Here is a 21268-nt window from a genome sequence, read left to right on the forward strand (position 1 = left end):
TCACTCCCGGGTCCCCAATCAATCCCCGGTGCCGCCGCCAGCCAAGGGAGCCGATCACCCAAAGTGGGTGAGGCACCTTCAGCTGCACTCCCTGCCCGCCCCGCCCTGGAGAGTGGAAGGAATTCGGGAAGAACCCCAGGGTGTGTGGAAAAATTGACATCAGCAGAGGATTCTGTCCACAAAGCAGACAGAGGAGTTCTGTAAATGGAATTTCATTTCTAAAAATGAGAGAGGCCAAGGGACATTCCCCATGGGATCTCTCCAATTGTTGGAGGACACCGTCTCCTTTTCATCCTAATTCTGGCCACATCTCCCTCTGCTTTCCCCATTGGATGAAGTACTTGAGAGGTACAGACTTCCCAGTCCACCTACTACATACCTACCTTCATATGCTCCTCACTTTTGTATAGCAAACGATATTCATGGCTCTGTTAAATCTTTGATCCTCTGGAAGGTCATGAATAGAGCAGGACATTGGCTAAGCTGCAGTCTGTGTCATCAACTGATGACACTTTCTGCAACCGATTGCTTCTCCTGTCACTTCCTTTATGTACAGGCTCCCTGCCCTATCTCCACGGAGATTCAGAGCATCTGTTTGTAAAGACACTTTCCTGTTGTTCCTTTCATGGGGTCCCCCGTTTGTGGGACATCCCCCCTGGAGCAGGGTGTCCCCTCTGTGCTGCAGCCCCAGGGCTCGGGCAGAGCTCAGCCAATCAGAGCCCGCGGCGCTGATGACTCACCAGTTGCCAGGCAGACTCGCAGCTCCCCGCGTTCCCCACCTGGACCCACCTGCGCCCCCCCTCGGCCCCATGGCCCCGCGAGGGGAATTTGGGGAGGTGGGAGTGGGGCAGCGCCAAGGCCGGGCCCCCCCGCGCTGTCCTGGCGGGAGCGGCTGCAGTGGGGACCGAGTGCGGGCGGGAGTGGCCGAGAGCCCAGCGCTGCCCCAGCCCGACCTGCCCCAGCTCCATCCCTGCCCCTGCGCTGGGATGCTGTGGGTGTGGGGGGAAGAGGGAGCCGGCAGTGGGTGCTGGGCCTGGGGGCAGGAGGAGAAGGGAAGGAGAAGCAGGCTTGAGGAACAGAATGGTCAAACGATTCAGGTGGCATGAGAAGGGGGGAATTTGCAGGATAAGGAGGAATGGCACTAGGAAGAGGAGTGTGAGGAAGAGCAGGCACACAAGAGGAGGAGGAGAAGGAGCAGAAAGAGGAAGCAGCAGAAGGTTCCACCAGTCCTTATAGGTGCAGCCTCCCCCAGCCCCAGGAGCGCTGCTCCCCCCACATGCAGCAGGTGACTGTGGAGGGGGATCCACAATTTTCACGGGGTGAATCTTGGTGTTTCTGAGCTTTCTTGGGCTAAATGTTGGTGCTTTGGTTTTATGTGGCAGCTGAATATTTATCTTTTGGAGGAGGTTTTTGCTGGCTTTTGATGTTTGGGGTGTTTTTGTTCTGTGTCTTGGAAGTTTACGGGATTTTTGGCCTGAATCTTGGTGCTTTGGAGGTTCTTACGGACACAAGATTCCCAATGACTTCCTGAGATCAACTTGGGCAAGGCGGAACCTCCAGTCCAAGGTGCTCTTCTCTTGTTTTTTTCCCCAAACCAGGATTTGTCATTCCCTGGGTGTGGCTGGATGGAGGAGGAGGAAAAGCCCCGGAGATGCTGCAGGAGGAGGAGCTGCAAACCCAGCCCAGGGAGCTGTGGGGAGGAAAGAGCCCCCCTGAGCCAGGAAGGCGGGCGGAGATCCAGGCGGAGCTCGGAGCTGGTGGAGAAGCCTCATGGCAGGGAGAAGCCCCACAAGTGCTTGGAATGTGGGAAGGGTTTCAGCCGGAGCGACCACCTGATCCGGCACCAGAGGATTCACACTGGGGAGAGGCCCCACGAGTGTGGAGAGTGTGGGAAGAGGTTTCAGACCAGCTCCCATCTCCTCAGACATGAGCGGAGTCACTCAGGGGAGAGGCCCTACCACTGCCCCGACTGCGGGAAGGGCTTCAAGCACAACTCCCACCTCATCAGGCACCGGCGCATCCACACCGGGGAGAGGCCCTACGAGTGTGGGAAGTGTGGGAAGAGCTTCAGACACAGGTCTAGCCTGATTGAGCACCAGGTGATCCACACTGGGGAACGGCCCTATGAGTGCTTGGAATGTGGGGAGAGCTTTGGGCGGAGCTCTGCCCTGAGAAGACACCAGTGCATCCACACTGGGGAGAGGCCCTACGAGTGTCCCCAGTGTGGGAAGAGGTTTCAGACCAGCTCCGATGTCCTCAGACATGAGCGGATTCACACAGAGGAGAGGCCCTACCGCTGCCCCGACTGCGGGAAGGGCTTCAAGCACAACTTCCACCTCACCGTGCACCGGCGCATCCACACCAGGGAGAGGCCCTACGAGTGTGGGAAGTGTGGGAAGGGCTTCACACAGAGCTCAGCCTTGACCCAGCACCAACGGAGGCACCACTAAGGGAAGCCGTGTGAGTGCCCCGAGTGAGGAAAGAGCTTTGAGTGAGGGAAGAGAGTGAGGGAAGAGCTTGGTGTGCTGCTGCAGCTCCATCCCCCATGGGAGGATCCGGGCTGGATGATCCCCAGTGACCCCCGTGGGGCAGAGCCCTGGTGTCCCCATATGGGGAATAAAACAGAGAGTAAAGCAATGGAGCTGATAAAGGGGCCCGATATCTGAGGCCTGACTGAGCAGAAACTTTGGGAGACACAGACACAGTTTGTCTCCCTGGGCCAGAAGAAGGGACAGTGGGGGGTGACAGGGGTGTGACAGAGGGGATGAGGGGGTGACAAAGGGACAGAGGGGACATCAGAGCCCTCCAGGGAGGGGACAAAGGGGTCCCTGGAGGACACTGGGGCCACTGCAGGAGGCCACAAGTGCCACCAGGTCCCTGACACCTCCCCTGTCTCCTCCCTAGGTGTCCCCATATCAGCTGGAGTCACTGGTGAATGTGGTGGCCACCGTGTGTGTGGCAGCCACCGTGACCAGGTTACAGAGGGACAAGCAGCAGCTCATGTCCCCAGAGTCCCTGCACGTGAACCTGAGGAACTTCACCTGGAGTCTTGGTGAGACCCTGGAGCAGGGCGATGTCACCTCCCTGGGCCACCGTGGTGTCCCCTCCCTGGGCCAGGCCCTGGCCCTGCTTGGGGCCACCCCAGGGGCCACCTGGGCTGATGTGAGAGCTGTGTCCGGGCCTGGCAGGAGTTGGTGGTCAGGCTCGAGGACAGCCGGGCCCTGCTGGCCTGGGATGCCACCGAGCTCCGCGACGCCCGCTGGGACGCGGCCATCGCTGCCATCCGGGCCGGGGACCTGCAGAACGTGGCCACCCGCAGGAGGACAGCTGGGAGCAGCCTGGTGGCCACAGCCCAGCAGCTGAAGGTGGCCCTGGGCAGGGAAAAGAGGGCCTTGGCAGGGGCCACCCACAAGGCCCAGGTGGCTGCGGCCACCAACGAGGCCGTGGGAGAGGCCGTGGTGGCCAGCAGCCAAGCCATGGTGGCCACCAGAAGGGGACATTGGGCACAGGTGGCCCTGGGGCCGCTGGAGCGCTTGGTGGAAGAGTGTGAAGGAGGCAGGTGGTTCCCCGAGGAGCTGCAGCGCCGGCTCGGGGACATCGAGGCCATCCTGGAGGGGACAAAGAAGGCGTCCCCCGATGTCCCTGAGGCCTTGGTGGCCGAAGTGGCCGAGTTTGAGCAGCCGTGGGATGTCAGTGCCTGCCTGGGCAAGGATCACCTGCTGGGGACACTTGGGGACATCCACGACCTCCTGTTGAGTCCCTGTGGTGGCCCCGGCGGCCCCGGTGGCCCCAGCAGGCGCGCCCTGGCCCAGCGGTGCCAAAAAGCCGTGGAGGATCTCCCCAGGCTGCTGCAGCGATGGCACCGCTCTGATGCCATCAGGGACAGTGACATCCTGGTGGACAGCGCTGGCGTCAACAGTCCCCTACTTGCGCGGGATTTGAGACCAATTCGGAGAATTTTCTGGGAATTTTCATGGGCATTGTCCCACATGCTGATGGGAGTTTCTGGGATGACATTACCAGCCGCACCTGGGGCCATTGTGAGAGCACTCAGAAGGCTTTTGCATTCCCCTGCTGCCTTTTGCATTTTTCTGCTGTTTCTATTGGGTTTGGCATTTCTCTATTGCCTTTTGCAGGTTCCTATTGACCCCCAGCATTTTGCTGAGGTGCTCATACTGATACTGATTATTGATAATTCCTTGCAGCTGCTCGCTGGCACAATAAAATCTCAGAGTTTGCATGGACAAGTCCAAGGCAGTGTGAGCTTTCTGCCAGGATTTGGGAATCCTTTACGAATCCAATTCTCACATCCCTGGGCCCCCCCGGTCCCGGCGCTGTTCCCGGGGGTCCCGCGGCTCTGGGGGGTCAAAGGGGAGGGGGCGGAATCCCCGTGATGGGTGGGGGGCACAAAGGGGGGTCTGGGCCCGGTGCTCGGGGGGGTCGGGGGCACTGAAGGGGTGCGGGTGCGGTTTTTGGGGGGTCCCGGTGCTCGGTGAGGGGGGGTCAGTGCTCAGCAGCGGGGGCTGTCCAGGGACCCCCCCGGCCCCCCCAAATCCCAGCCGGGTGTGAAAAACAAAGTTCACTAAGGGATTACTAAACAAAGTTAATCAGGGATAAAAAAGGGTTTTGGGGCTTGGCCAAAGAACTGGCCCTCAACTTAACCCTTCGTTCTCTGGATCCAGTTCCACTGCAAGGCCACGAACACATTCCTGAGTTTTGACATTATTCAAACACTCCCGGGAGGTTTGGGTGTCCCAGGAACTCGTGTTTGGGTCTCACCTCTGACTTGTCTGCAGGACATTCTGTAGATTAAATCGATATATTTGATTTCTTCTCATGGTTCCACCCTGTTGTTTCAGACCCCCTGATAAATTCATAAATTCTTCTGAGCTTTGTGTCACTGGTATCACCTGGTGGGGCTGGTCCACAGATGTGGGAAACACCAAATTGTTTTACACCTGAGTCAGTCACAGAAAAGCATTTTAACATTGCATAGTCTCTATTTCAATATTTATTATTTATCTATTTAATGTTTATCTATTTTTAATATATTAAGGCCTATGATATAATATCTGGTTATTACTCTAGCAGTAAATTTGTTATACACTGCACACATAAACGGATCGATTTTATTGTACCAGCGAGCAGCTGCAAGGAATTATCAGTAATCAATATCAAGTACCACAGCAAAATCCTCGTGATCAATAACAACGTGCAGAAGGCAATACAGAATTTCAAAAGCCGATTATTCTATTGTCATTTATAACCCAGCTCTGCTGCAAGGCACCGAGGGGCTCATTCAGCCCCTGACCCACCGCCACCCCATCAGTGTCCCCAGAGCATCCTCAGAATGTCCCCAAGTGTCCCCAGTGACATCACCCCAGGAATTCCCATCAGCATTTGGGACAATTGCAATGAAAATTCCCAGAAAATTCCCCGAATTCGTCTCAAATCCCGCGTGGGGAGGGGAGAGGGGAGAAGTGCCAGCAGCGATGTCCCTGATGATGCCACCGTCCCCGACGACGTCACAGCGGTGACATCGCTGTCCCTGCAGCAGCCTCGGGGTGTCCTCTGTGAAAAATGCATATTTTATGGTTGGCTTTTGCAAGTATTAAATTGAATAGGACTTGTATTATGTTACATTGATTAGTAGTGCTGTATTAACATTTTAATGGTAGGGTAAATGTAGATTTGTGGTTAAAACGGAGCTTTTGTGGTTAAAACAGAAACTCTGTGTGTGGGAAGAAAGGAATGAGGTACTTGCACTGGGACAGCAGCCACAGGACACCGAAATCTTCCAGAGAAAAATAATTTACAGATTATTGTAAATGCAGGCGAGCCGGGGAGAAGAAATGACGATGCCTGACTCCAGCTCAGAAGGATGAATGGTTTCTTTATTAGAACTATACTAATATACATTAATATACTGTTTAAAGGAGACACTAAAATACAAACCTGCTTTTTCTATTAATATATTGTTTAAAAGAGAGACTAAAACTACTAACTTGCTTTTTCTATTAATATACTGTTTAAAGGAGACACTAAAACTACAAACCTGTTTTTTCTATTAATATTCCATTTAAAGGAGATACTAAAAGTAAAAACTGCTTTTTCTATTCATATACTGTTTAATGGAGACACTAAAACTACTAGCCTGCTTTTTCTATTAATATACTGTTTAAAGGAGACACTGAAACTACTAACCTGCTTTTTCTATTAATATATTGTTTAAAGGAGATACTAAAACTACAAACCTGCTTTTTCTATTGATATACTTTTTAAAGGAGACACTAAAATACAAACTGCTTTTTCTAACTCCCAAATCGAACTCCTCACAACTCGTGACCCTCTCTGAGATTCCAGCCCCAGGTGGGTTGGATTGGCCCCAGGCTCAAACGATCCTCACCAGAACCCAACCCAGCAACCACCCCACAACAATTTGGGTAACAAATTGTTAAACAATTCTCCAAACACGTTCCACATGCTAAAACAAGGAGCAGAAACAGAAATTGTTTTCTCTCTCGTTTCCCTCTGTGCTCCTCTGTGGAAAATGCTGGGAGGCAGAGCAATGTGCTGCCACAAGCGCTCCCTGATTAAAGGAAATTCACTCTCCGTGCCCCGCTCAGCCCTGCGGGCGCCGCGGGATTGAGCAGAGGCTGCCACTGCTCCGGGCTCTGTGGCTGGACAGGATTGATGCATCATGCATGAGATCGATGAATATGCAACAGGCTGCTGCTTTTAGGTTATTCCTTGTTCAAGGCGTGGCTTTGGCAGCTCAGTGCCCGAACCATCCGGACGTCCGTAATCCCTCGCTTTTTATTGTCTTGTCACTGTCCTGACCTCATTGTCCACATTGTTATTGCTTTGATTTTATCGCTGGTTTTTAGTAACTGTTTTATTACTAATAAACTTTTACAATTTTAAAAACCGACTGACTGGCGTTTTCCACAGTGCCCAAAAACATCCGGATGTCCGAAATTCTTCACTTTTTATTGTCTTGTCATCGTCCTGACCCTCATTGTCCAGATTCTTATTGCTCCGATTTCATTGCTATTTTTATAACTATTTTATTACTAATTAACTTTTTGAATCAATAATTTTTTAACATTTTAAAAACCAGTGAGTGGCGTTTTTCACAGTGCCCAAGAACTCCTGGATGTCCAAAATTCTTCATTTTTTATCGTCTCATGGTGTCCTCATCCTCATTGTCCACATTTTTATTACTCTGATATTATTTATTAGTTTATTTTTTTTGTTACTATTGTATTTTTATTTTTATTTTTAATAACTATTTTATTACTAATAAATTTTTAAAATTTAAAAAATAACTGATTGTTATTTTCCACAGTGCCCAAAAACTCGCAGATGTCCGAAATTCTTTGTTTTTCATCGGCTTGTGGTGCCTGACCCTCGCTGTCCACATTTTTATTACTCTGATTTTATTTTTAAATTTTATTTTATTTTTATTTTATTTTTTTCTTATTTTATTTTTATTGTTTATATTTTTAATAACTATTTTATTACTAATAAACTTTTAACATTTCAGAAACATCTGATCAGTGTTTTCACAGCGCCCAAAAACTGCTGGATGTCTGAAATTCTTCATTTTTTATCGTCTCGTGGTGCTCTGACTCTCATTGTCCAAATTTTTATTAATCCTATTTTATTGCTATTTTTATACTTACTCTATTAATAATTAACTTGTTTGAATCAGTAATTTTTAAAAGATTTTAAAGAAGCAGAACTGGTATTTTTCATGGTGCCCAAAAACATCCGGGCATCCAAAATTTTTTTCTTTTTATCGCCTCGTGGTGGCCTAAATGTCATTGTCCAGATTTTGATTACTCTGATTTTATTTCTTATTTTAATTTTATTTTTTATTATTTTAATATTTTATTTTCTTTTTTAATAACTATTTTATTTCTAATAATTTTTTAAAATTTCAAGAACAACTGACTGGTGTTTTCACAGTGCCCAAAACTCCCAGATGTCCAAAATTCTTCATTTTTTATCTTCTTGTGGTGTCCTGACCCTCATTGTCCACGTTTTTATTGCTCCGATTTTATCACTATTATAATTATTAATTTATTACTAATTAACTTGTTTAGCTATTAATTTATTACTAACTTGTGTAATAATTAATTAATTACTAATTAACTTGTGTAATCAGTGATTGGTTTGTGATTTTACAGACGCGCGATCGGCGCTTTCAGAGCTCGCGGCGAGCGGGAAACGTTACACGGGAACGAGCTTTGGATCGATTCCTGTGTGATACTGATCAATAATCAATAACTAATGCTGGATCGATTCCTGTGTGATATTGATCAATAATCAATAACTAATGATGGATCGATTCCTGTGTGACATTGATCAATAATTAATAACTAATGGTGGATCAATTAATTTGTGACATTGATCAATAATCAATAATCAATAACTAATGCTGGATCGATTCCTGTGTGATACTGATCAATAATCAATAATCAATAACTAATGCTTGATCGATTCCTGTGTGACATTGTTCAATAATCAATAATTAATAACTAATACTGGAACTATTAATTTGTGATATTGATTAATTAATAATAAATAATTGACATAGGATTGATTTATCTGTAGCATTGATTAATATTAAATAATAATGAGTGGATAAAAGTTTCTGTAATATCGAGTGATTAATAATTAATAATTACTAATATCTAATAACATAGATAGATTCCTTTGTGATATTGATTAATAATTTATAATTTATATTGGATTATTTTATTTTTAACATTGATTAACACTATTGGATTTGTTACTTTGTAATATTAATAATAATTAATAATATAGGATTGATTTTCTTGTAATATTGATTAATAATAAATAAATAATAACATAGGATTAATTTACGTGTAATATTGATTCTTAATAATCAATAATTAATAATTAATATTGGATAGATTTCTTTGTAATATTGATTAATTAATCCTTAATAATTGATAATAGATCAATTTCTTTTTAGTGTTGATTAATTAATAATCAATAGTTGATATTGGGTCTATTTCTTTGCAATGCTAGTAATAATAAAGAATTAATAATTAGTACTGAATTTATTTCTCTGCAGTATTGATTAATTAAGAATCAATAGTTGATATCAGATAAATTTATTTGTAATGGTTAGTAATAATCAAGTATTAATAATCAATAATCAATAATTAATATTGGATTGATTTATTTGTAATATTGTGAAAAATGCCGATTGAATGATGCGCAGCTATTGATTATTGATACCTCACTGATACTGATTATTGATGATTCACTGCTATTGGTTATTGATAACTTGTTGCTATTGCTCATTGGTAACTCCCTGCTATTGATTATTGATAAGTCCCTGCTATTGATTATTGATAACTCCCTCCTATTGATTATTGATGACTCACTGCTTCGGATTATTGATAACTCTCTGCTATTGATTATTGATAATCTGCTATTGATTGTTGATAACTCTCTGCTATTGATTATTGATAACTCCCTGCTACTGATCATTGATAACTTACTATTATTGATAATCTGCTATTGATTATTGATAACTCACTATTGATTATTGATAATTTGCTATTGACTATTGATAACTCACTGCTATTTATTATTGATAATCTGCTATTGATTATTGATAATCTGCTATTGGTCATTGATAACTCACTGCTATTGATTATTGATAACTCACTGCTGTTGATTATTGATAAGTAACTGCTGTTGATTATTGATAACTCACTGTTATTGAATTGGAGGTGGGGAGATGAAGGAACCCGGGGGAAGGAAACTCCTTTTTTTTCCTTTCCTCCCCCGTTTTTTTCCCCCTTTTTTTGTCACTTTTTTCCCCCCATTTTTTCCTCCTTTTTTTGCCCCTCTCTCTCCTGTGACAAAAGTGAAGATTTGATGAGAAATCAATAAAATGGGAAACAGAACTTTTCTAAAATTGCTTTTTAAAAAAAAATCCAATGAACAATTGGAGCTGGGTAATTGGTTCTTTAATGACTTTAAATTTGTGCTTTGGGTTTTTTAATCAATGCTTTAAAAAAGAACCTTAAAATCCAAACCGGAACAAACTCCTCCAGTGCCACCAACCCCACCGGTGTCCCCAATGTCCCCAAATGTCTCCAAATGTTCCAAATCCCCACTCAGGACACTTCGGTTTGGGGGGTGGATGTCAACCCCCGTTTATTTTGGAAATATTTGGTGACACTGGGGACATTTGGGGACACTGGGGAAATTTGTGGTTGGGGACATTTTGGGTGGGGGGGTGGTTGGGGACATTTTTGGGGGTTTGGGGACATCAGAGCTGTCACATGAAGAGCCCCACTGGAGTGAGAGAGGAGGGGACACATTGGGACACTGGGGACACGGAGATGAAGTGGGACACTGGGGACATCGGGGACACCGGTGTCACCTCCCCGCCGAGGGCCACAGGCGCAGGCTGAGCGCCCCGATGACGAAGGCCACCAGGGCCATCCCCACCATGTCCTCCACGCTGGGCCCAGTGGCACCTGTGGGGACATTGGGGACGCATCACCGACACCCCTGGGTGGCACCGACACCCCCCGGGTGGCACCGAGCCCGTCCTGGTGGCACCGGCCACACCCCAATGTCCCCAGCTCTGCTCCTGATGTCCCTTAGGAGATCCCAGTCCTGTCCCAAGTGTTCCCAACCCTGTCCCAGCTGTCCCCATCTCCATCCCTGTGTCCCCAACCCTGTCCCCAGTATCCCCAACCCCTTCCCAGGTGTCTCCAACCCTGTCCCCAATTCCAACCCAGGTGTCTCCAACCCTGTCCCCAGTGTCCCCAGGCATCCCTGGTGTCCCAAGACCCTCCAAACCCCGTTCCCAATGTCCCCAGGTGTCCCCAACCCCACTCCTGATGTCCCCAACCCCATCCTGGTGTTCCCAACTCTATCCTCAGTGTCCCCAACACCATTCCTGATGTCCCCAACCCCATCCCAGGTGTCCCCAGCCCCAGTCCTGGTATCCAAGACCCTCCAAACCCAGCTGCAGGTGTCCCCAGCCTTGCTCCTGTGTCCCCAACTCCACCCCAGGTGTCCCCAGCTCCAGTCCTGGTGTCCCAAGACCCTCCACACCCCATCCCTGATGTCCCCAGTTGTCCCCAACCGCATCCCTGATGTTTTCAAGTCTCCCAAACTCCATCCCTGATGTCCTCAGGTGTCCACAAACCCTGTCCTTGATGTCCCCAGATGTCCCCAATATCCCCAGCTGTGCCCAAACCCTGTCCTAGATGTCCCCAGGCATCCCCAGACCCCATCCCTGATGTCCCCAGGTGTGTCCCCAGGTGTCCCTCACCTGCCACCACCACGGTGACCTGGTGTGGGGTGTCCCATGCCGCGTGTGTCACCAGGCAGCTGTAGCTGTCCCCCGGTGCCGCCGCAGCCACGCGCAGCCCCGCGCTGCGGCTGAAGGTGCCGTCGGCCGCGCGCTGGTGCCCGGAGCTCCAGCTGGGCCCCAGGGTGGTCACCGGGGTGTCCCCCAAAGTGTCCCCCAAAGTGTCCCCCGAGGTGTCCTCCAGGCGTGGCCGGGCGTGGCCGCGGGCACGGCGCTCCCAGCGGATCTCCACATCCAGCGGGAAGAAGCCGACGGCGTCGCAGCGCAGCTCGGCCGGGAGCCCCGGGGACAGCTGGGACGGCAGCAGGGACACCCGGGGAGGGGCTGGGACACGGGACAGTGAGCTGGGAATACTGGGAGGAACTGGGAGGGACTGGGAGGGACTGGGAATGGATTGGGAAGGAACTGGGAGGGACTGGGAGGAAACTGGGAGGGACTGGGACATACTGGGAGGGACTGGGACATACTGGGAGCCCCTGGGAGCCCCGGCCCCGCCCATTCCCGGCACTGACCAATCAGGCGCAGCCGCAGCACCTGCTGCACCTGCCCTGGGCGCGCTCACGGAGCAGACGAAGGCGCCGTCGTCCGACCCCGAGAGCGGCGGCAGCTGCAGCGACACCTCCCTGGCGCCCCCCGGCGGCTGGGAGGACCGAGGAAACGTTCGGCCTCAGTGGCGCCCCCCGGCGGCTGGGAGGACCGTGGCTGTTCTGTGCCCAAAATCACACCAGAACCCCCCCAAAAAACCCCCAAAAAATACTCCCAAAACCCCACAAAAATCGCTCCCTAAACCCTTCCAAAAACACACAAAAAAAGTCCCCAGAAATCACCCCCAAAACTCCCCCCAAAAAACGCAAAAAATGCCCCCAAAACCCCCAAAAATCACCCACCAAACCCCTCCAGGACCTCCCAAAAAGCCCCAGAAATGTTCCCAAAAACCTTCAAAAAACCGTTCAATACCCACAGCACTGCCTAGTGGCCAGGAGGTCCAAGGCTGTCCATTGGCGCCCCCTACCGGCTGGGAGGACTGAGGCTGCCCACTCCCAGCAGCGCCCCCTGGCGGCCAGGAGGATTTGAACTACCCCCCCGCTCGGCGGCGCCCCCCGCTGTCCCCGCAGGGCTCCGCAGCCCCTCCCCTCCCCTCCCCTGCGCGGTGCCGGGGGGGCTCCCGTGGCCCCCCAGGAACAGCAGCACCCCCGGCGCGGCCTCGGTGCGGCGGGTGGCGGCCGAGTCGAAGGCCAGCAGGCGCCGCATGGCGCCGTGGCGGTGCTGCAGCCGCTGCAGTGTGAAGGGCCCGGCCAGGGGCGCGAAGGCGCAGTGCAGCTGCCCCGGCACCCCCAGCAGCGCCCGCGTCTGCGGCGTCCGCGTGGACACCAACAGGGACACTGCGGGGTGGGACAGGGCGTCATGGGTGTGCGGACATCGGGGACAACGGGGGAACATTGGGGATGTGGGGACATCGGGGAAGTGGGGGGACACTGGGGACACCAGAGACATTGGGAACAATGCAGATCTGGGGGGACATCGGGGACATCAGGGATGTAGGAGACGTGGCGATAATGGGGACATCGGGGACAATAGGGGGACATCAGGGATGTGGGAACATCTGGGGGGACATCGAGGACATCAGAGACATTGGGATAATGGGTGGACATCGGGGACATGGGGACATTGGGGTCACATTGGGGATGTGGGGACAATAGGGATAATGGGGACAATGGGGGGACACTGGGGACATCAGAGACATCAGGGACATTGGGGACATTGGGACAGTGGGGGGACAATGTGGAAAATGGGGATGTGGGGTGTCCTGGCTTGTAAGATAAGCATGTATTCTATTGCCATCTGTTGGAGGTCGGGCAGTATTCTTATCTCTTCCAAGAACAATGTCTCCCTCCGGGGAGATATCTTCTGTTCATGGACCATTGAATGACTCACTGCATGACCGGTAAAGTTACATCATCCCATTGTGAGATGCTCCACCCAGAGGGAGGAGCCAAGCACCCCTACCTGAATAAAATCAGCATTTTTGGGGCACTGGACAGCCACTTCGCTGGATTCCCCGAGGAGCAGCTTCTTCTCTGCTGAATTCCCAGAGGAAGACCAAGCCCAACTACTACCAGCACTTCAGAGAAAACTCCACCCTTCTAGAGATCACTGCTTCAGCAGCATTTCATCTGCCACTCCAGGAGGAGCAGCCACCATTTAACTGGACTACTACCAACACCCTGACTCCTCAGGGTGTCAGGTTTCTGACTCCATCACTAGTTTTATTCATACTAATTACATTTTTTAAAAATTATTATTTTAATTTAGTTTTACTCCTAGTAAAGAACTGTTATTCCATTCCCATATCTTTGCCTGAGAGCCTTTTCTTAAATTGTGGTAATTCGGAGGGAGGGGGTTTACCTTTTCCATTTCACAGGAGGCTTTTGCCTTCCTTCACAGACTCCTGTCTTTTCAAACCTAGACATGGTCCTTGTTCGTTTTTTATCCCTTGTGTGTGTGTTGTGGGCTCGGGTCTGTCTCTAGATCCCCTTGTAGGCAGGGGCGGCCCTGTTGGCCGTGCGGAGCCCCCGTGGTTTTCTGGGCTTGTGCCAGGAGGGTTCTGGGGTGGGTTGAAGGTCGCTGCTGGGGGCTGCCAGGTGCCCATGGCACACCGCCCTGAGAGCGCCCGGTCTCGTCTGATCTCGGGAGCTGAGCAGGGTCGGGCCCTGCTGCTGCTGGGGGCAGCGAGGACGATGTCAAGGATGACAACCTCTTGCTCCACCTGACCACCGGCAGGCTGAAGATGGTGGACTTTGATTCTGACATCTCCTTCAAAGCCAGGTTCCACAGGGAGTTTGCAGATGAGTCCACACGCAGGGGGATGCTCCCAGATTTGGGCATTGTACAGCCTGGCTGGGAACCAAAGGTTCCCCCTTTGCTGGGGCGGATGCAGCTGATCCTTCAGTCGGCTGCCAGGCTGCTTTTGGCAGGGCTGGGGCATGGGCTGGGGTGGGTACGAAATGGGAGTGGGCTCCTGGCCCTGCCAACAGCCCCCAGCACCCACCGTGCCCCGGGCTGGGGCTGGGCTGGGGCAGCCAGCCCGACACAAACAAACCCCCATGGTGGGAGCAGAGGTGGGACTCCAGACCCTGTGCAGGGGCTGCTTTGCTTTGCAGGCAAGGAAGGGCTTGGGCTGCTCCACTGCCCTTGTTTGCTTTGGGATCATCATGGGGGCCGTGCAGGGGAAGGGAGAAAGCCTGGGGTTCCCTCCCCATGGTGGGTTTTTCCCTGGCATGCAGGGGTTGGGCCTTCCTTAAGGCCCTGACAGAGATAAGATCTTTGACCTTTTTTCTTGTTCCCCTTTTTGTCTGTAATCTATTATCAATAATTTGATGTTTGTTTTCCTTGAGGAAGCGTTCCAGGTGGGGTCCAGTCTGGATCAGGCCGTGCCTGGGAGCAGCTGCGGCGTGGATGGGCCGTGCCCTTGGAGAAGGCTGAGGGCATCGTTTGGGAGCAGCTTTTCTTCCAGCAGGGGATGGCGTGAGGTGGGTCCTGTCTGCTGGGGATGGTGGGATCAGAGCTCTGGGGAGATGGCAGCGAGCACAGGAGCGTCCTGCTCTGGGCAGCTGCTGAGGGCTGGAGGTGCCGTGGCCGGCTGCAGGCTGGGCACATGTCCTGCCCTCCTGCTCTGCTCCCAAAGGCAGCAGTGATGGGCAGCTCTGGGCACAGCTCTGGCACGGCCAGCATGGCCTGGGCACCGCGGGCGGCTGGGACAAGGGGACAGGAGCCTTCAGCTGACTGGGCTTTCTGGTTTCTCTCCTTGCAGCCGGGCTCTGTGGGTGCTGAGGCTGCTCTGGGCTCTGCCAGGGCCCTGCTGGAGCTCAGCACCGGACTGCAATCAGCCAAAGGAGAAATGGGGTGCCCTGCAGCACAGACTGGCTTGAGCATTTCAGCAACACAGCTCAAGTCTGCAGAGTGTACACCTCCAAGGAAAAACACACAGCCACCCAAAAAATAAACTTGTTCAATAACTTCTGAAATGAAATCAATCTGGGATGACCCCAAATGACTTTTTGCAGCTTGCTCAAGCAGTAGCTCAGCCCTTCTCTGAACTGTTCTCTCCCACACCTGCTTTTTACTTCCCAACTGCTCCCTCTTTTCCCCCAGTGAGTTCCCAGCCCATTCCAGTCTCCAGCACACTGTTGCCTTCCTTGCTGCCCCTCACCATGAGGAAGGCCCAGTCCCAGGCTTAGGGACTCATCCTGTCACTGGCTGAGGAGCAGCAATGTCTCAGAGGTCTGGTGGGATTTTAGTGTCATTCAGAGCTGCTCTCCAGCCCCTAGCTCTCCTCACTGCTGAGTTCCCGGTCCCTTTTCCTCGTCCTTGCAGCAGGATGAGCTCTGTGAATCCCCTGGAGCCTCCCCACTCTTCCCAGCCCACGCACCCACCTCAGTTAGGCTGAAGCTGCAGCTTCTGTGTCTCCTCTGGCACACCAGTGCAGTCCCCTGTGCGGGGAGCCCCAGCCCCAGAGCACAGCACTCAGCAGTGCAGTCGGGGCTGGAGCAGCTGCCCTGCAGCCCTGCCTTGGCTCTTGGTGGCAGGGAATGCTCCCTGTTTGCAGCTGTCCCTGCAGGATGGCCCCAGGGCAGAGCCCAGCCGGGCTCCCAATGCAGCCCCTGAAGCTTGAGGCAGACAGTGGTCCCAGAGCTGAGGTTCACGGGGAGCCCCCGGAGCTGTGCCTCGCACTCTGTTGCCGTGTCACCGTGCAGGCTGGCTTGTACGGGGTGAATGTACCAGCCCTGCTTTGACTGACAGGGGCTGGGCCCATCACATCTCTCCCAAGGCTGCAGGCATTGCCCAGGCCAGAATCTGAAGGGGCACAGAGATCAGAGCAGTGAAATCATCCAGACTGGGTTTTCAAAGGCCCTTTAGAAGGAAGGGCTTGAGAATAAACGTGCTCTGTTTGCCACACGAACATCGGGGTGAGTGGTCTCTTTGGCTCCAACCCACTTTCCTCCCCGAGCCAACGTTACCCACTCCCTCACACGTCCCCCCTGTGCCTTCCCACTGCCTTGTCCTGTCAGGGCTCCCACAGCCCCTCATCCCTTCGTGGCCCCGTCCCCTCAGGGTCTCCCCAGCCCGGCCAACCTGCCCGGCAGCAGCGCCGCAGCCCCACAGGAGCTCCAGAGGAGCCCCACCAAGAGGCACCTGGGAGCCCTCAGCAATCCAGCCAGCAACACACGGGCAGGAGGACACGGATGGCGCTTCCTGCCTGGGACAGGGCTTGTGGCCATCTCCAGGCACCGCTATCACAGAGATCCCCACAGCTCCAGCCCCTGCCCATCTGCTCTGTGGGCAGCACAAAGGCTTCAGCAGAGCCACCAAAGGCCAAGGGGCTTCTGGCCATTTTCCCTGCAACCCTGCATGCCTGGGCAGCTTGCTGAGCCCAGGAACCCTTTTACACCCTCTTCCCCTCGGCCCTGCAGAGCCTGGGCAGCAAAATAAAGATCCTGGCAGTCTGTCTATAGCAACACATCCTATATTTATACGCTAAAGAAAAACAAAAAGAAAGAAAAGAACAATCTTAAAGAAACGAGACATTCCTGCTGGCTCGGGTGGCCCCAGCAGACAGAGCCTCTGGGATCAGCTCTCTGCAGAGCTGCAGCAGCGCAGCCAGCCGAGCCCCGACAGACGAGGCCGTCTCCTCCATGCCCTGCGGAGCCGATCCTGCAGGTTGTCAAAGATGGAATATGGAGCTCTCTCTGCTTCCTGGAGGATGCACAATGTTTGTACTGCCAGGCTTGCGACGGCGACGCTGGTGTCATTTTCCATGCCTTCAAGGGCTGAAAGAGAGAGGAACAGAGCCATGGTCAGTTCCCACATCTGAGGGGACCCAAGAAGACTCTGTGCCAGGGCCATCCCAGCCGGCTCTGGCCATGGCCAGCAGGGAGCAGGGACCAGCTGGATTAGCCCGAAGCTGCTGGCCACGAATCCCCCAGGTGCCCTGAAAGCTCTGTGTGCTCTGCCCACGCCGGCCCTGGTCCGCACAGGGAGCAGAGCCCTCCGCAGCCGGGGCAGGGCTCGCAGCTCCCCCGGCAGCCCCCGCTGGCAGCCCGCTGCCCTCGCTCACCCTCAGAGAGGAGCTGGAGCTCTTCCTTCCTCCCCCTCAGGTGCCGCCCGGCCGTCCCTGGGAACACAGAGCCTGTCAGGCCCAGGGCACAGCTCCCTGCCAGCGGCGCCGCCAGCCCTGTGCCCACACGCCCTCCTGGCCCGGCTCGTGGCTCACCCATGAACCTGATGGCCGCCTCTCGCAGGGGCTCCTGTGGGCTCTGCAGGTAGGGCAGGGCCCGGCGCAGGTGCTCGGCCACGCTGCTGCTGTCCTCTGCCAGCTGGAGAGAGCGGCAGGAGGGAAGGGTTGGCCCCGCAGCCCCCCGGGCCGGGGCTCCATGGGCACCCGGCTGGGGCCGCAGGAGCCTGGAGCAGAGCCCGCGCGGCCTCGGGCTGCAGCAGCGGGCAGGGGCACAGCTGCCAGCCCGCACACCGAGCACCGCGCTCAGGGGCTGCTCCAGGCTGGGGCTGCGGCTTCCCGGCCCTCCTTACCAGGCACTCGGGGAACTGCCACAGCTTCTGGTTCTGCACCAGTTCTCCAAGATCCCTCCTCTTGAGGAACTCGGCCGCACAGAGCAGTGTTTCCTGAGAAGCCTGGAGAGCAGCAGAGACGCGGAGATGGCCCCACAGCCCAGGGCGCAGGACCCCGTCCCTGTGCCAAGGCCAGCAGGAGCTGCAGCCTGCGAGGCACCAGGGCAGGGCCAGCCCAGCCCCTGCCAGGGGCCAGCGGCAGCTGCCGAGTCCTCACCTCTGCCACTCTCTGGTTCTCATCGTGGCAGTGCAAGGAGAGTGGCAGCAGGCTCTGGCGCACGTGTGCCTTCAGGACCTTTCTCTCCTCTTCCGGAAAAAAATCCAGCATCTCCTTGAAGACAAACAGGGAGCACAACTGCACCTGGCTGTCCTCCTGTAGGAAAGGAAGGAAGAAAGACCTCAGCATCAGCTGCTTCAGGCCCACCTGGGCACAGCCTGTGAGTGCACAGGGCACAAAGTGTGCGGGCAGCACGCACTGGCCGTGGCTGGAGGCGCAGACCCTTACATTGTCAAAGAGTGGCAGGAGTGCCTCAGCCAGCTGCAGGGCGATGGTGCTGGTTACTGGGGCACCATTGCACAGGAACAAAACCCTGAGGAGAACCGTGGTCATCCTGAGCGTGGTGCTGTCATCTTCCTGCAGGAGTTCCACGAGCCTCTCATGCAGGCTCCACATCCTTATGGCCATCTATTTGTGGAACACAAGTGTGTGAAACACCATCCTGCTGCCACAGGGCCCAGGGGCCCAAGGCCTGTGCCAAAGCCCTGGGGCAGCTGCAGCAGGAGGCAGGAGAGCTGGCAGCAGCTGCCCCAGTGCCCCAAGGCCAGCCAAGCCCCAGGGACTGCCTTCCCCAGCCCCACGCTGGCAGCACGGCTTCAGCCCCTGCGCTCTTCTCACCGAGACACTGGTGGTGCCGAGCGCCACGAGGCCTCGGAGTGCCAAGCGACGCCTCCCCCTGCACTCGCCCTGCAGGTGCTTGGACAGGAACTGCAGGACGCTGTCACGGCGCTCACTCAAGTTCAGGTGTTCCAGGATCTGAAAGGCACAGGCCGGTGACGGGGGAGCGGCCTGCGGGAGCCCAATACTGCCCAGGGCCGGGCCCAGGTAGCAGCACAGGGCACGGGCTCCGTCCCAGGCACTGCGGCCAAGAGAGGGCAGAGAGCCGGGAGGCAGCTCAGCGAGGCAGCGCTGGCCTTCAGGCTCACCTCCACAAGGAACGCCAGGGCAGCCAAATCCCGGCACGGCGTGTCCTTGCTGAGCAGCCCGAGCAGGTGGAACGCAATCCTGGAACACGCGGCTTCGGATGCGCGGTGCATTTCTCTGACAGGAGGAAACACGAGTCAAAGCCCTTAGCCAGTGGGGGCAAACCTCTCCCAGGACTGCCTCACAGAGCTCTGGCCTTTCTCCACCACCCTGCAAGGGGCAGCTCAGCCCTCTGGGAGGTTGCTGCTCTTGGGCACGCTCCTCTCCCAGCCTTTTGCAGCCTCCTTGGCCGTCCCTTGGTGACAAGGCCTTCTGGCCCACGGCCACAGGGACTGTGTGGGGCACCTCGGGCACAGGGCACACATGCCGGGGACAGCTGGGGAGCAGGGGGTCTCACCTGGCCAGCACGCCCACAGCACAGTGGTGGGTGTCAGCACAGAGCAGTGTGTCCCAGCCACGCTTGTCTTCCATGGCCACCACCACATCCTCATAGTGAAGTTGGCAGAGCAGGGCCTTGAGGGTCTGCTCTGCAAAGCTGTGCACAGAGCAAAGCTGAGGTTACACTGGGAGCACTGGCCCCTGCCCTGGGCACATGGCAGGGACAGGAGGACTGGCATGGAGCACCTGCTGGGGCTGGTGGCAAGGCCGTGTTGCTGCTGGCATCCCTTCCAGAAGGTATCGACCTCCTCTGGCACATCCAGAGTGCTGAAGAGCACTTGGAAGAGCAGATGCACAAAGAGGCCGGGGAAATACACGGTGACTACATGTGGCACACAGGGCAGCTGGAGGATCTTCCACATCACCACGGTTGCCTGCAAAGGACAGAGGAGCCTGAGACAGCGCTCAGTGCCGAGGTGTCCGTGTGGCAGGGCCCGAGCACGGGAGGGAGAGGCCCGGAGAGACGCAGGGGGAGCACCGGGCCTGGTGACCCTGGAGCTGCCCCGAGGCCAGGTTTCAGCCCAGCGCCTGAGGCAGGGAGACGCCGTGGGAGAGGGAGGATGGAGAGCTGCTGGAGAGGTGGCCTTGGGGCCAGCAGAGGCAGAAACTCACAGCCAGGGCAAGGACAGCCGTGTGGTCCCCATCGGAGGTGCACGTGCTGTGCTCTGGCCAGCTCCCCAGCACATCGAGGAGCACGAGCATGGCCGGCTCTGCAGTCCTCAGCGAGCACATGATGTTCTTCCACATGGCCAGAGCAGCTCTGTGGGGTCAGAGCTCTGTCTCAGAGGAGTCTGGGACACAGCAGCGTGGCCTGGGCGGCAGCGGGGAGCTGAGCTGCTCTGCCAGCCCTGCCTCTGCCCACTGCCCCTCACTGGCAGCACGCAGGCAGCCCAGCCCTGTGGGCACTGGCCCCTGAGGGGCAGGGGGAAAGCATGGCAGCACGCTGGGGGGCTAGCAGGGGCCAGGGCTGGCAAAGGGAGCAGCCAGAGGGCCCTGGAATTCTCTGTGTCAGACACCTGGGAAAGGCTGCACATGGGGAAGGGCTGCTGAGCCCTGAGCCCTCTGGGCAGGTGAGCCCCATACCTGTCACACAATGGGGCCACACGCAGGAGAGCCATCACCACGTCAGAGGGCTGTGCCTCTGTCAGATCCAGAAGGGGCCTGTACAGATTGTACTCAGGAAACTCATTGGCCACGAGCCACTGGTGGATGTACCTCACCATGGCGGGCACCTGGAGAAGGAAGGGGAGACTTGGAAAGCTGCTGGAGGAAGGAATGTGCCCAGCTGCCCCAGAGAAGTGCTTCCCTTGCCACCACACTGCCATGGCCTCAAAGGCTCCCAGGGAGCAGCAGGCATGGCTTGGGAGGCCAAGCAATTGCTGGGAGAAGAATAGCCAGGCCACAGGCTGCTTACTTGCTTTGGGCTGGAAGGACCCTCCTCCACAAGCATATCCAGCAGGGCAGCGCTGGTCTTGGTTTTGAAGATGGGAGAGTACACTCTGAGCACGGTGCCCATGGCGCTGCTCTCTTCCTCCCGAATCCTCTTCATGAATTTGCAAACCATCTGCAGCAGAAGGGCAAGAAGCCCGGGATGCTGCATGGAGTGCTCCGAGCACAGTGCTGGGCTGAGC

At 54.3% G+C, this 21268-nt stretch overlaps 1 protein-coding gene across 1 annotated transcript in view; it reads left to right on the top strand.

Annotated features, from left to right (window-relative positions):
- The window catches only part of LOC144247620 (uncharacterized), a 660598-nt gene that overhangs the window by 147763 nt on the left and 491567 nt on the right, over positions 1-21268 (top strand). The window contains exon 6 of the mRNA XM_077788929.1: positions 1952-2371. Within this exon, the coding sequence (XP_077645055.1) occupies positions 1952-2371 (420 nt within the window). The remainder of the gene's footprint in view (positions 1-1951; positions 2372-21268) is intronic.

Source organism: Lonchura striata, chromosome 29, assembly GCF_046129695.1.
Source record: "Lonchura striata isolate bLonStr1 chromosome 29, bLonStr1.mat, whole genome shotgun sequence".
Lineage (NCBI taxonomy): Eukaryota > Metazoa > Chordata > Aves > Passeriformes > Estrildidae > Lonchura > Lonchura striata.